Source organism: Dermacentor variabilis, chromosome 5, assembly GCF_050947875.1.
Source record: "Dermacentor variabilis isolate Ectoservices chromosome 5, ASM5094787v1, whole genome shotgun sequence".
NCBI lineage: Eukaryota > Metazoa > Arthropoda > Arachnida > Ixodida > Ixodidae > Dermacentor > Dermacentor variabilis.
The window spans coordinates 74,943,289-74,956,673 of record NC_134572.1 but is presented as its reverse complement, the minus strand read 5'-3'; the positions used below and the strand labels follow the sequence as shown (position 1 = coordinate 74,956,673).

Below are 13,385 nucleotides of genomic sequence, written 5' to 3'. Positions count from 1 at the left end.
TCGTGCGTCAGTGTGGATGGCTGTGCCAAATGCACGCTTTATGTCTAGAAACACTGCAATGGTGATTCTTCCACAGTTCCTCTCATGATCTACGTATGTAACTAGATCTAAAATATCATCCGTCGTACATCGGCGCTAGCGGAAGCCCGCCATACTTTCGGGTAGTGTGTCGCTACATTCTGTCCACCACTGAAGCCTAGCGTTTATAATCTTTTCCATAAGTTTACATAGGCAACTTGTCAGACAGACAGGGTGGCAATAATCTAGGGATAAAGGAGTTTCTTTCCAATTTTAGTATCGGAACCACTCGTTCAATTTTCCAGGAAGGAGGAAGACATTCCGATATCCGCGCATCGTTCAGTAATTTTAACAAAGTTTTTGTGACCACAGGGCTCAGGTTTTTCAGGGCAGCATATGTGATCTCGTCAGGTCCAGCCGTTCGTTGTCCTCTGGTTGCACGATACAAGTGCGTTTATTATTCTTCTAATGAAAACGGCTGATATAGGTCATGGTTATGGCTACTGGTAGAATTATTGATCGATGCTTTGACTTCTTCGACAGAGTTATTGTATTCACGTGTTTTTATTGCTGCACTTGGGCGTGTAATAAGCTGACCGGACTCCTTTGCAACAGTCGTTTCCGGTACTTTCTAGACTAAACCTAGAGCTCTGAAGCTCTGAGCGTTTCGTATTCAGAGTCTGCACCCGCGTCACCTTCGGGAATCTTAATAAACTTTGAACAAAGGTTTAATTTGGCTCCTATAAGGGATAATCGACTGTCTGTATCACTGACCACATCAGCTCGATTTGTAATGTGATATCGAAATGCCTGCCAATTTGTTATCGTTGCAGAGCGCCGATAAGTTGAAACTCGTAGTCTATGATGCTCTATTATAATAGGAAAATGATCGCTACCCTTTGTTTCAATGTCTATTCTCCGTGTTGCTCCATATGCAATATTGTTTGAGTAGAGTGTGAGGTCCAGGCAGCTGGAGTAATTAAAACTCCGTAGGAACGTCTCTGAGCCGTCATTCAACAGATACCACTCTTCTGAATTGTCTTTTCTAGCTTATTTCCGCGATGGTCACAGTAGGCGCTTCCCCACATGACATGGTGGGCATTGAAATCTCCGCAAAATATTACATCTGTGTATTTCTGAAAGAGGACCGTCACTGTGAAGAGTGGTATATTTGTATAAGGCTTTAGATAAACACTGACTATAGTGATATTATTTCGACCAAACCGAACTTCAGATGCTCCGTATTCTGGGATGTCTGACGCTGCGGCACTTAATAACGCAGACGGCAGGTCTCTTCGAAACCAGATCATCGCTCTGCTTAGTCCTCAAGATCAGAGGACGTATAAATAACGCAGTTAGCTAGTCTAAAACCGTTGTCTACACCCACCTCTGTAAAACACTGGAAAGGAGAACTGAGCCACCAATTTTCTAACATCCGCACACTTCGAGCGAAGACTATTCGCGTTCCACTGGAATATGGCGGCATTTTCATAATTATTCATGCCTCGCCTGCGCAGTGGCTGACGTAATGTTTTGCAGTATCACTTGTCCAATCGACAATATGGCCGTCGACCTCCGGGAGGTTTATTAGCCTGTGGAATCGCGGCAAGTATGGCTTTTAAAGCACAAAACAACATTGGTATGATAAGTTCAGCAATAGACGCAGAGGAGTTCGCCTGTTTCGTTACACTTACCGGTTGCGGTGTGTTCGTATTCTGGTATATGTTAGCCATGTGGTTGCTCTTCTGACGAGATCCCTTTTGAGGTTCCTGCCGAGCTTGATGTTGGCTTGGTGATGTCCCAAAACTTTGCCCTCGATGTTGCGGTCCCATGGCCACTTTTGCGCATTGCATAGCAGTATCCTGATGCTTAGGCGCTTGTGGCCGAGGTGGTTGCACTGGGTTCATCGTATTCTTGTTTGGTTCCGGTGCATCACGTTGTGTGCGACCATAGATAATGTCGTGTTGGTATGGAAGAGAGCCCGCTTTATTCTGCGGGCACCCAGAAAATGATGCAATGTGGGGCCCCTTGCAATTCGCGCACTTAGGTTGTCTTATGGACTTGCAGTCTTCGTGATGGTGGTCTTCTGCACATATTTTGCAGCGCCTTGTTCCTCGGCAGTATTTCGCTAAGTGACCGAATCCCCGGCAGCTGTAGCAGCGTCTGGCTGGCCCCAGATGTTCCACGACTGGATGACTAGTGAAGTCAAGGTACACTCGCTATGGGATTGGTCGGTCATGGCGGAATTGAAAAAGTACACTACTCGCAGGGCACGATTCTACGGTGCTATCCCCTTGCCCTATGTAACAGGTCTGGAGTCTAGCTGATATCACTCCTGGCTCTCTTAAATATTCTGTTAATTGTTCTGTGTATTCTAGAGGTACATTTCTGATTTTGCCAACAGTGGCTTCACTAGTAAGCCAGCCACCTATACACATGACAACAAACTCGTGGCTGAGGCGTCGAACTCACTATGACTAAGAAGCTTCCGTCTTTGTTCACTCAGAAATAATCTACTTTCTCTTTTGCTAGCGCAGCGATTTCTAAGGCTACAACATTTGGGTTTGCATTCTTCATTTACATTTGGTATTACATTCTAATTTCTTCGATTGGTCGGAATGCAACAGGAATACCTTCGAACCTTTTTTTTTATGTCACAAGAGTGAAAGAATCTGCCTCTTCATCAAATTCAATCTCAATGTATACTTGTTCGCTATAGGAGTACGTCGATATTTGCTCATTCATGTGGTCCATCTGAGCTTCCGTCTTTCTGTTGTGAAAGATAACATGCCTTGTACACGCTGCTAATATGCCTCAAATTTTATAAGCATAGCCTCTGTACACGATTGCATTTGCTGAATGTAGCATTAAAATAATAAAATACAACGAACAAGGACACTGCTGTTCATGGGCTTGTACATCCGCTTTATGGTTTGGGTTATGTTTATATTCGGTTCCGTAGTGCGCCTTACCGACAAATCGAGTACAACCCTATTGACTAGGTTGTATCAATTCTGGTTTCTAAAGTACGAATGACGCAGACTAAACAATGGGCGTAGTAGAAGCATGAGCGTAGTTAGAAGCATGTTGAGTCATGTAGCAATGAAACTAAGGTATCTGGATTGCAGCATAATGCGATTGACCTTTTAAACAGCTGACGATGCACTATATTTGTAACAACTGTCATAAAACTTACTGCTTTCATCCCTGTTTTTTTTATTTCAGCTGCATATATTTTGCTCACATCAATCATCCTTGTGGAGCTCTTTGGTCTGGACAATCTGACAAACTCGTTCGGCTTACTCAGCCTGTGCAGAGGAGCAGCTTGCATGGTCGGACCTCCTCTAGCAGGTAAATATACCTTTTAACTTTACTTTTACATTCGGACTATTCACGAAAATAGAATATGCACGCAAACGAAAAGAAACAACACACAATATCCGAGTAAGGCAGGGTATGTAGTTTACAATCCACCTACTTGAATTGGTAGCTTATACATAGAAAAAAATTTAGCAGACCTTTCAAAATTCTTCAGTTTGACTAACTTAATATCAATGGCAATGAGGATCAAGTGGCGCATCAGTGGAAGGCGTGTTTCAGAAAGATGCTTTTGGCGATACCGTAATTTATCTAAGTTGCCATATGAAGAGGTGAGTGAGAATCTCCCATTGAAGTTTTTACTTAGGATAGAACTATGTTTTCTCTCTACCTGAACGGCACACGTCATGCAGGCTGCATAATCAGTAGTCCACGATATTATTAGACATTTACTACGCGGAAGTTCATCATCCTTGAGTCGCGTAGCGAATATTTGAGCGTTCCGGAGCAGAATGCTGGCAATTTACGATGAAAGTAACGCGCTCACTCTAAAAGCAACCTGTTAACATGACTGGAGGAATTTGTGCTTTTAGTTACACAACAGGAAACTGAACATGAATAATCCCCTGCGTGAACGAGCCCTTGCGTGAAAAGTTTCTCAGCATCTGACTAGTAGATTCAGCAGCAACGTGGGACTCAATAATTGAACTTTGTATTAGTGTCATCGCTATAGAGCAAGAAACTCTATTCAATATGTACATGGACTTAAGATCTCGCTTCACGTTGCGCCTGCAATATTAAAAATAATGTATATTTAGTAACTGTAACCATTCTCACGCGCGGAGTGAACACCCTCAACTTCAGTTTGCATTAACACGTACATGGCCATTCACTTATAGGGAAAAGAACGCGTTAGTACTCAAGCTAACACAACCTCCAAATTTATTTTCTGTTGAATAAAGTGAGGCCTATACCACGAAGGAAGTTGGTAGAAAATATCGCAGCATGTTTGTCTGCAGGCTTTCAGGTCAAGATCAAACTGCTATTAAGGATTGAATATCAGTGACGAGTTTCTCTTAACCGTTGACGACCCCAACAAATTGCAAAGATGCAAATGCAAAGTGCAAATGCAAAGCGACTGCCGCACTTCACTGGACATGTGCAGGCTGTGGGTTAGAATACTACTATGTTTTCTGCTTCTTTGCCCTTTCCAATCATGACGAGCATGAACAAAAACAGAATAGGAATGATTTTACCGTCATTTTCAACAATTCAAAGCGTTTCTATTCACTACTGTGCGTTTTCTTTACTTCTGTGCTTGGTAGAATGAATAAAAGTTATGAACGTTGCTTTAGCGGTCATCCCAGATGATGCCCGCATGTGTATGCATGAGTAATGTCTGCTTCTAAGGCGTTTCTGATGTGTCGTTTCCTTTTTTCTTTCCACCCTTCGCCCTTTCCCATTACCGTGCACTGCAGGTACACTGTTCGACATGACGGGCTCGTACGACGTTCCGTTCTTCGTCTCAGGCACCATGCTGATTGTGTCTGGCGCCATGTCTTTCTTCATACCATGCGTGCGCAACACGGCCGTAAAGCCAGAACCGCTGCCGGATATCGCTTCTCCTCTTGAAGAGATCCCCGAGGAAAGCGACGTGCCCGAAGATGAGGAAGATAACGTCGAGAGCATCGTCTAAAGCACACCTGTCCCACCCACCGAGACATCTGCATGCTTCATTACGGTTCTTGGTCGGCTCAACCCTCCTCTTGAAGTGAGGCTTGCATATGCCGCACTCGCACTTGACATCAAATGGGGTAGCGGTGCTACTCATGGAACAAGTAGGAACACCGACAGGGAGAGCCTATGAATAAGGAGAGACGACCGGTGATTAGAGACACACGTCTCCTTGCTTAATGGCACTACCTGACATGACTTTGTCTCCTGGCTCCGAGAGCAACCGGCTTTGTCTTTTCGTCACCAGTACCCGGTGTCTGACCCTTCTCCATTTGCTAGGTCGACTTTTTCTCTTTTCTTTTTTTTGCTTCGTTTACCGCTCCCACATGTCGATGCTTGCAGCAACGATGTCACATGTTGTGGTTTCTTCAACGTCGCCACGTCTTCACCTTCACGCCTGCAATGCCAAGCGCCTCGCCGGCTGCGCAAAGAAGCCAACCGAACCAAAGCCCTTTTCATCCTTCCTAACGCGCTCTGCGGCCGTGTGCCCCGACTCATTTCACCGAAAACTCCGGTTGGAAGAAAGAAGGTACGCTGAAGAATTCGGGGGTGCTTGGCAATCGGGACGTCGGTACGCTACGTACGTTTTAGTGCGCGCTTGACGAGAAGCGATTATTTTCTTGGCTTTGAAAGGTCGCACATAACTTTCGTATGTGTTTTTGTGTGCCAGTATGTGCGTGTGTAGTGTAAGGTGCCATGCTCTGATGATAAATGGTGGATGCCGGGAAAAAATGAGGTTCAGCTTCTCTAAGTGTTCGCGCTTCTGTCACCGAGTATCGCCGTACATGACGTTGTTTGATTATCGTTGTGTTTCGGAAAGAGGCAGAGGACGCCGTGTCAAAGATGTCTTTCGATGACGACAAGCTGTGAGGCTTCGCGTACGGAGTCTTTCTCGTGCTTCGGTCAAGCGGACCAGTGAAAAGTAGACAAGTGAACTAGAATGCAAGATGTAAAGGACGAAAGAACTACCAAGAAACACGTGTGAAACGGCATAGGAACTTGTCTTTTTGTTTGCGTCACATAAGGCGCCATCTTGTTTCAGACATTGCGCTTGTTTTTGTGTTTTCTCGACGAAGGAATTTGTGACTTTCCGGAAGACGAGCAGCGCTCCCTCTGCGGACAATGCGCGGAGAGTAGTACTATGTGCAGTGATGGCAGTGGTGCGCTAATGTGCTTTTTCTCTCCTTTACTTTGTGTCTTTGTGTTTTTGGAATTCTCTTCGTTGTATTTTGCGTTGGATCCTATGACAAACACATATGATACGAGAAAAAAAAACAGGAAAAACGTGTGTGGGGAAATCCACCCCCGACTTTATCGTCGTATGAATAACGCATTCCAGTGTGCACAATGAAACTTACGGGAATGAAGTTCTTCGCTAAGATTAAAGGAAGTAAATGTTAAACGGATGTGTGTTAAATGCATCCACACAAATACACACAACTCATGATTGTAGTGACTACATATCTGTGATATATGCTCCCTGGCCCGACAGCTAATTGCTACACCGAAAGACTCTAGATAACAACTACGACGTGTTTGTTCATCAGAAGAACACCACAGTATTTTGTTCTTGTTTTTCTCGTAGCCAAAGTGTAGCCAGAGTTACTACCGTGCGGACGTAGTGTTGTGACTGCTTTTACCTTCAGCGCTGTGCCCTTCCTGCGGAGAAAAAAAAAAGACGGGACTCCGCGTTTCTTCTTTTGCATTTGGTGTCAAACGTGTATCTAATGTTTTAAACTTTAGGACCATCATCATTCATTGTCTTCATATTTAGTAACTAGTTAACAAAGCAAACTTAGACTTGAAACTGTTTCCGATGAGAACGCGCATGTGTGTCCACAAGGAGACATTCCAATATGCGTGGCAACCTCACACATTATCCACGGAGAAAGCGGGAGCTGAGCGAGTAGTGGAAGGCAACCCAAGCTTTAAATTCTTTTGCCGCGAGCAGAGTCCTATCTTGTTTTGTTGTGTAAGTTAGTGGTTTTGCAGTCTCTTGCTCAGCGAGCTTCGGTTGACGAATCTGTGCCAGTAGAACGGTTAGTGGTCTGCGTTGCGGTATTTATCACGGCTTGTTTAGAAGAATGAGCCCATGAGGTGTGAAAAATATTCTACGGTACCCAGTCCCTTACACCGTGTTTCCGTATGATGCACAAAAGCAACGACAGCACCAACTAAATTTTGTCGTTTGCCGCGCCTCAGAGATGTAATTGGCAAGCTCACAGTTGAAAGAGGTTTTGTTTATGCTGACGATGAAATACAAATACGAAAGCTGACGTCGCACGTTGATTTGCTCCTGCTTTTAATTTGCTACACTGGGTGCTAGTTAGCAGTCTATCACAATTTATAGACATGTCAATTACTAAATGATTAAATTATTTATTGAACAATACATCAATTTTCCCATCCACGTTCAAAGTTCTACCGGTTCCAGCGCAGTGATTCTAATCAGCGTCGGCCACAGAGCCGTTGTGCGTCACGGATCCAAAAGCCGGAGTAAGCCAACCAACGCCTAAAATAAAGTGTGCTGTACACTGTAGACCGCGTAGGAACTGCTGTAGGAGCCAGACACGTCGCTGTTACGTTCACTCAAACAGCTTTGGGCCCTATGGTGTGATGGCGCGAGCGTGTGTTCTTAGTATGAAGCACCTTGGGGTCAACATTTCTTAATGCGTAGGCCCGATACAGCCTTGTCAGTTGGGAACAGCCATAGAGGAGAACGCACGCATACGTCTTTTTTGAGAGCATATGTAAGCGACGTGGTCCATTTTGCAACGCCCACAGACATTCACACACACACACACACAGACTCACACAGACACACACGCAGACGGTGCAATCAGTCCTGCTTGCGCTACCGCACGCAGTCAAGAAGATGGCCTTGATAGACTCCTTGGGTTGCATGTTCGCCGACAGAGCCTTTTAATGTACTAAAAGACAGCAGAGTGAATGCTGAGATCCTTTTTTCTCCGCAGCTCTTGGAACAGAATAAAGCTGTTATTTGTTTACGCCCTACCTGGTGTGTAGACGCTTCTTTTTTGAATGTTGAGCATCGCTCCAAAGCGGAGGGATCCGCTGAAGTGCAGCTCGTGGATTCCACGTTACCATGCCTCGTCTGCGCTGATGAACTCGAGCCTATTGGGTTTCTTTTCTGCTTCGGTCCTTGAGGCAGATGTGCATGCTCTTGAGCGCGCAAACACGTAGCAGCTGGCACGAAACCGCATGCGCGATGTCTAACGGTGCGAGTCTCGTTGCATGTATTTCACACTAGCAAATGCACTGCGTTCAGTAGCAGGTGTGTAATGCCAATCAGTCTTCAGAAAGACGTCAGCTACTGCTGCAAGCAGTACAGTAGCAATGCTAGTTACTACGTAAGCCGAAAGCAAGCATCCCCAGCGGTAGGTCAACGCAGTGAGCATGCGCAGTAAAGCTTAAGTTTAAGAAGGCAGTAATGTCTCCCCGTTGACGACCAAGCATAGCTGGAACAGTTTGCATTGTTCAAACGAGGGGTCCCAGCACCTAAGCAAGCCTCAAAAAAAAAAAAAAAGAAAGCTAAGCTACATTTAAAGAGAAATAACGTGTGGTACAACGCAACGTGTGGTAGATACTCAGTAATTATATTAGAGTTCGCCTGTTCGACCTTCAAAGCTTGCACGGAACTTAAAAGATGTTTTCTGCACAACAAGACTGCACCTCTCACACGTAATGTACCGGCCAGACACCGTGAGGCATCGATTTTCATTGAATATTCGAGGGCCGTTGCCTGCAGGCGTGACTAGTTATTCGCAAAAAAGCAACATTCTTCCACCGAAGCGGTGGCTGCTCCAGACTATTAAGAGCACTAGTTGTCAATGTCTCTAAAATTTGTCTGTTATCGCAGAGCTACTGCAGATGCCCTTGACAAAAATGACTGCCCAGAGACAACGCCACAAGTTCTCTGCACGACGCCCTTAACAAGTGAGAAACCCAAAAGTGTCCAAACACAATGTTGTTGGACACTTCAGATGAATAGAAAATCTGGTAGCTTTGCCCAGCTCCTCCTAGAGATCCCATCCGATCATTTCTTCCTCACAAGTCTGATGCTTAACCGCTCGGCCACGTCTTTGGTTGCAACAGTGCATTAGTGCGTCACGGCAGGTCGGCGTGAGGCCCTTCCTCATCTCCAATCTCAGCATCGTTAGAGGCACATCGTGGAGCCAAGAGTAGGCTTTTCCTGGGACACGTGTCTCGACTTCTCCACGATATCGGCAATGTTTTATTCACGTGTTCTCGTCAGTATACAAGTGAAGGAGCGGCCGACTTACCTTACGAACGCAGATTAGATAAGGCGACACCTCGCACGAGTGAACTGGCCTTCAGTCATGTAGACATGAAGACTGAATTCTCGCCCCCGAGGTGTTCGTTTCAGTGCGGCAGTTTACTCTGGAAAGCTATAGTAAAAAAAGTTACGACGATGCCATCGAAAATTTTAGGTTTTAGAATACTTGAACATCAAACAGAAGGGCTTCAAAGAAAGAAAAAAGAACAAGCGTGCTCAGGAATAGCAACAGATAACGATAAGAGGTTGGCACATAACTTCATTCGCAGAAAGGCAATCAAATCAGACGGACGAACACAAGACCCCAAAAGAAAGACGTAGCTCTTCGTCCAGCTCCGTCCGTTTTTCTAGCTAAGGAGTAAGTGTGGTGAGCTGACCGTATTTTCCCACTTGCTGGGTTTGTTAAATATGTACAGAACTGATCAGAATGCGAAGAAGGCGAGCCGAAGGCAAGTGGCACGCACACAGAAAAGGAAAACGACAGAGATGCAAAAGAAAACGCACAGCCGTTTAAGAAAAAGCTTGAGTGTCCGGTGACGCACACAAAAGGGGACAACTGGCAAATTTCTCGGTGCCGAAAAAGTACACATCAGAAGAGACCGCTTGCCGGAGGTTAAATGAGAACGAAGGGAGAGACCATCGCTAAGAGCTATAACCTGAAGTTGTTGATGACCAAACTATCTCAGGGCTAAGACAATGGTTGAAAATAGAGATAAATTAGGGTTTGGTCATTCATGCAGAAAAGATGCCAACATCTGCCTTTTCTAGATATTGAGCTACGTGTTCATGGCAACGACAAAGTGATAAAGAAATTAAACAACATACTCCTGGAGCAGAGCTTCAAGAACACGAGCAGGCAAAATTTTTCCATGGTTTCGTAATATATAATCAAAAATCCATTCAAGAAATTTCAAAATTGGAATGTGAGATACAGACTTCCTTGACAAGTGGCAACCGATAGCTCTGCCAATGTGCACGGCAAATATATATATATATATCAGGAAATGATTAAAAGACATTGCAACCTGGAGAAAGGTGAATCGTGGAGATTAAGAAAGGTCTATACAGTGAAAAGTTAAAACCTGAAATCTAGCCGCAGAACTCGAGGTTCCAGGTAAAACGCATTTTTAGCCCCTGACTTCAGCCCAGACCAAGACACAGGCGCAGTGACTGCCTTTACAGTAGAAACAGAAGACTTGACTTGCAGGGTGCACATCACGCAAAAAACAAAACAGCCAACGTTGAGAATAGGAAGAACATAAACAACAACGACGAACCTAGTGATGTATTAGTGGCCGCATTCCCTATACTTTTTCTTCATTTTCTTTTTATGTGAGGTTTAAACTCTTTTTCTAAAGTCTACTGCACCGTCGTCGTTGCTTTTCTTTGAAGTTTCTTTAGTTTTCATAGAGTACAACAAATACCTTTTTCGACAATGGCAGGTGGCTTTGGCAAGCTTGGGTTCATCTGTAGTGCACAAACGACATGGTAAACTTCCTTCAAAGAATAGTTCCCTATTTGCAATATTCTCAATCCTTAGATGACGCCGGAAAACAATATCATATATGATTTCACTCTCACCATGGCGTTATCTGACTCACTGTTCCGTTCTCCTCAATATGGTATCCAGCGCATCAAAGCGACCGGGAGATCATGCACTCTTTGTGTAGACGTTACTGAAACACCACCACGAACGATCATCAGAGCACAAGGCAGTGAAGGCTTTCTGGGTACGAGAGAGAGAGAGAAAAAAAAATTATTCAAAGTTTCTGGGAACGAATCGCTTCTGGGACCACCTTCGACTGTGTAGTGAAGTCCGCGTGCATGCACATATTTGCCACTTCTCTATTTCCTCTCTCTCCCTCTTTTCCTTCTGTTCCATCCTCCCTTCCCTCAGCGTAAGGCAGCCAACCACACGCTTTTCTCGTTAACATCTCTGACTTCGCTCCTCTTCCGACTTCTCTTCCTCTTTCTCCCTCTACCACCTAGTAGGAATTAAACATGGCAGTCACCTCACCGGGAATAAGAATAGGCGGCCAACAGTAAGATCAATCGATCTTCGCCACCTTTGCAGAAGGCGGTAACCGGATGGACACTAATGATAACACACTGCCGAGATCTCTGGTTAATTACGGCTAATGCAAAACATGGGGCCTTGGCAGGAATCAACTGTGACATCGAAAGAACGTGCGCTACCTACGCCTAACAAAATGTCCAGGAAAGGTGATTGCACAAGGCATATCGTCTGCAGAACCGGGCGCGAAGGATGGCTGGCTGGATGGATGATATGAGCGTTCCCTTTGAAACGGTGTGGTGGGTTGCACCACCAAACTCTTGTTATAATTTTTTTTAATGTTCTGCCTGTCCTCTTGAAAAAAAAACACACACACACATAATTTCCAGCATCAAACTTTCTGAACCACTACTGGGAACTTCGTTTTTATATGCCTCCGCTGTTTGTGGTCTCCACACTTTTCTGCCATCAAATCTCCAATCGCCTCTTAATAATCTCTATTGCTGACATGTTTACTTTCCTCCTGCCATCCCTGAACCCGAGGCCTTCAAGGAGGCCAGCGGCGCCTCTTAGCCTCTCTGACTTTCTGCTTGGCGTTCCTTGTTGCGATGTTGCTCACCATACAGGTCGTATGCTTGCTTGTAAGCTTCCTAATTCTTTTCCTCCACTGTGAATCAATGTTCTTCCCATGCAAATGTATGAGCACCTCTCGCAGCCTTTACTTTCTTTCATATTCCTCCGTCGTCCTTCATAATCAATCTTACTCTGAGCTTTGCTCACTTCGAAACTTGTCTAGCCCATATCAATCTGCATAGCTTCATTTGCAGTCTTCCCGTGAGCGCCCAATGCGAGGTGTTCCACTGAATCTTTGGTTGTTATGGTGTCCTGATTGTAACCCTGACTTCAAGCAAGCATCCTTTACGTTTGTATCGGGGACGCCTTCATGCGGCGGCGCCACGAATGTAATGGCATGTGACGGCGAGGTCAAGCTTAGCAAGCGCATCCACCACTTACGTTGGTTGATTATGTTCCGTAGTTTCTTCTGTTTTACGTTGCCGAAATGCTACGTTGAACCAAATCCGAACAAACATGCTGCGTTTTTGTGTGCTTGAACAAATATTCAAACATAACTCAAGCTTTGAGGCCATTCACTTCTATCGGTTTTTATTGCAGCCTCAGCAGATGGAAAGGCAGAACGCCTGGATATGCGCTGCCTCCTCCGTCGTTTTAGCGCCTTCACTTCAGATCGTGCTTAACCAACACGCCCAACTATCCATCCTAACGTGTAGGCAACGGTACGCACACTTCCAACGCTACTTTGCTTTTGTCCAGTTCTAAAATAAATAAGGGAGCAGTGCATTCGCAAGAGCTTCCCATTCGAAGTAAAATATGTGTTCACTCATGTACGTGCCTGCGCAGGTGTGACGGCTCCCGAGTTAGGGCACCGACGGCGAACACGAGGGTTTGTAGTCCTTTTAACGCAATAGTGCTAAGGGCCTCGTGTGGCAGAAAATCCAGTGTTGGTGTTGGCTTCGGTGGAGCTGTTCGTGAACGAAAATTCCCGCATATATTTAGGTATATGTACATGCCACACACCTTGCTGTGTGACATGCGGTATATGCGAGTTATATTGCCACACCATTATATCACTAAAGTTGCTCACACCTTCTCTTACGTTCTTCACCAGAAACCAGATACCAGAAAGCTCACCCTCGTGCATAGTGTTCGCCGCCAGTGCATCCCGGTAAGCTTTTACAGCTACGTAAGCTGCAGTTGCTGGCAAGCGTTAGAAGCAGTCAGGGATATTTAAATGTTATCGCGTTCGACTTTTATTGGCGAAACTTAAACGTCATCCATTTTTTTACAGCGAAGCGGTCTATGGCTAGAATCTGAAAAAAAAATGTGCCCGAGTTGTCAAAAACAAATCATCATGTGGGCCGATCCTGGTGATAGTGCAGAAAGGGTCCAAGTCAATGGGGCACA

General features: G+C 45.1%; 1 protein-coding gene across 7 annotated transcripts in view; it reads left to right on the top strand.

Moving 5' to 3' along the window:
• The window catches only part of LOC142582811 (uncharacterized), a 139,922-nt gene extending 131,837 nt beyond the window's left edge, over positions 1-8,085 (top strand). For all 7 annotated transcript variants that reach the window (XM_075692861.1, XM_075692865.1, XM_075692862.1 and 4 more), the window contains exons 6-7: positions 3,244-3,369; positions 4,815-8,085. In XM_075692861.1, the coding sequence (XP_075548976.1) occupies positions 3,244-3,369; positions 4,815-5,032 (344 nt within the window). In that variant the 3' untranslated portion in view covers positions 5,033-8,085. The remainder of the gene's footprint in view (positions 1-3,243; positions 3,370-4,814) is intronic.
• The last annotated feature ends 5,300 nt before the right edge of the window (positions 8,086-13,385 follow it).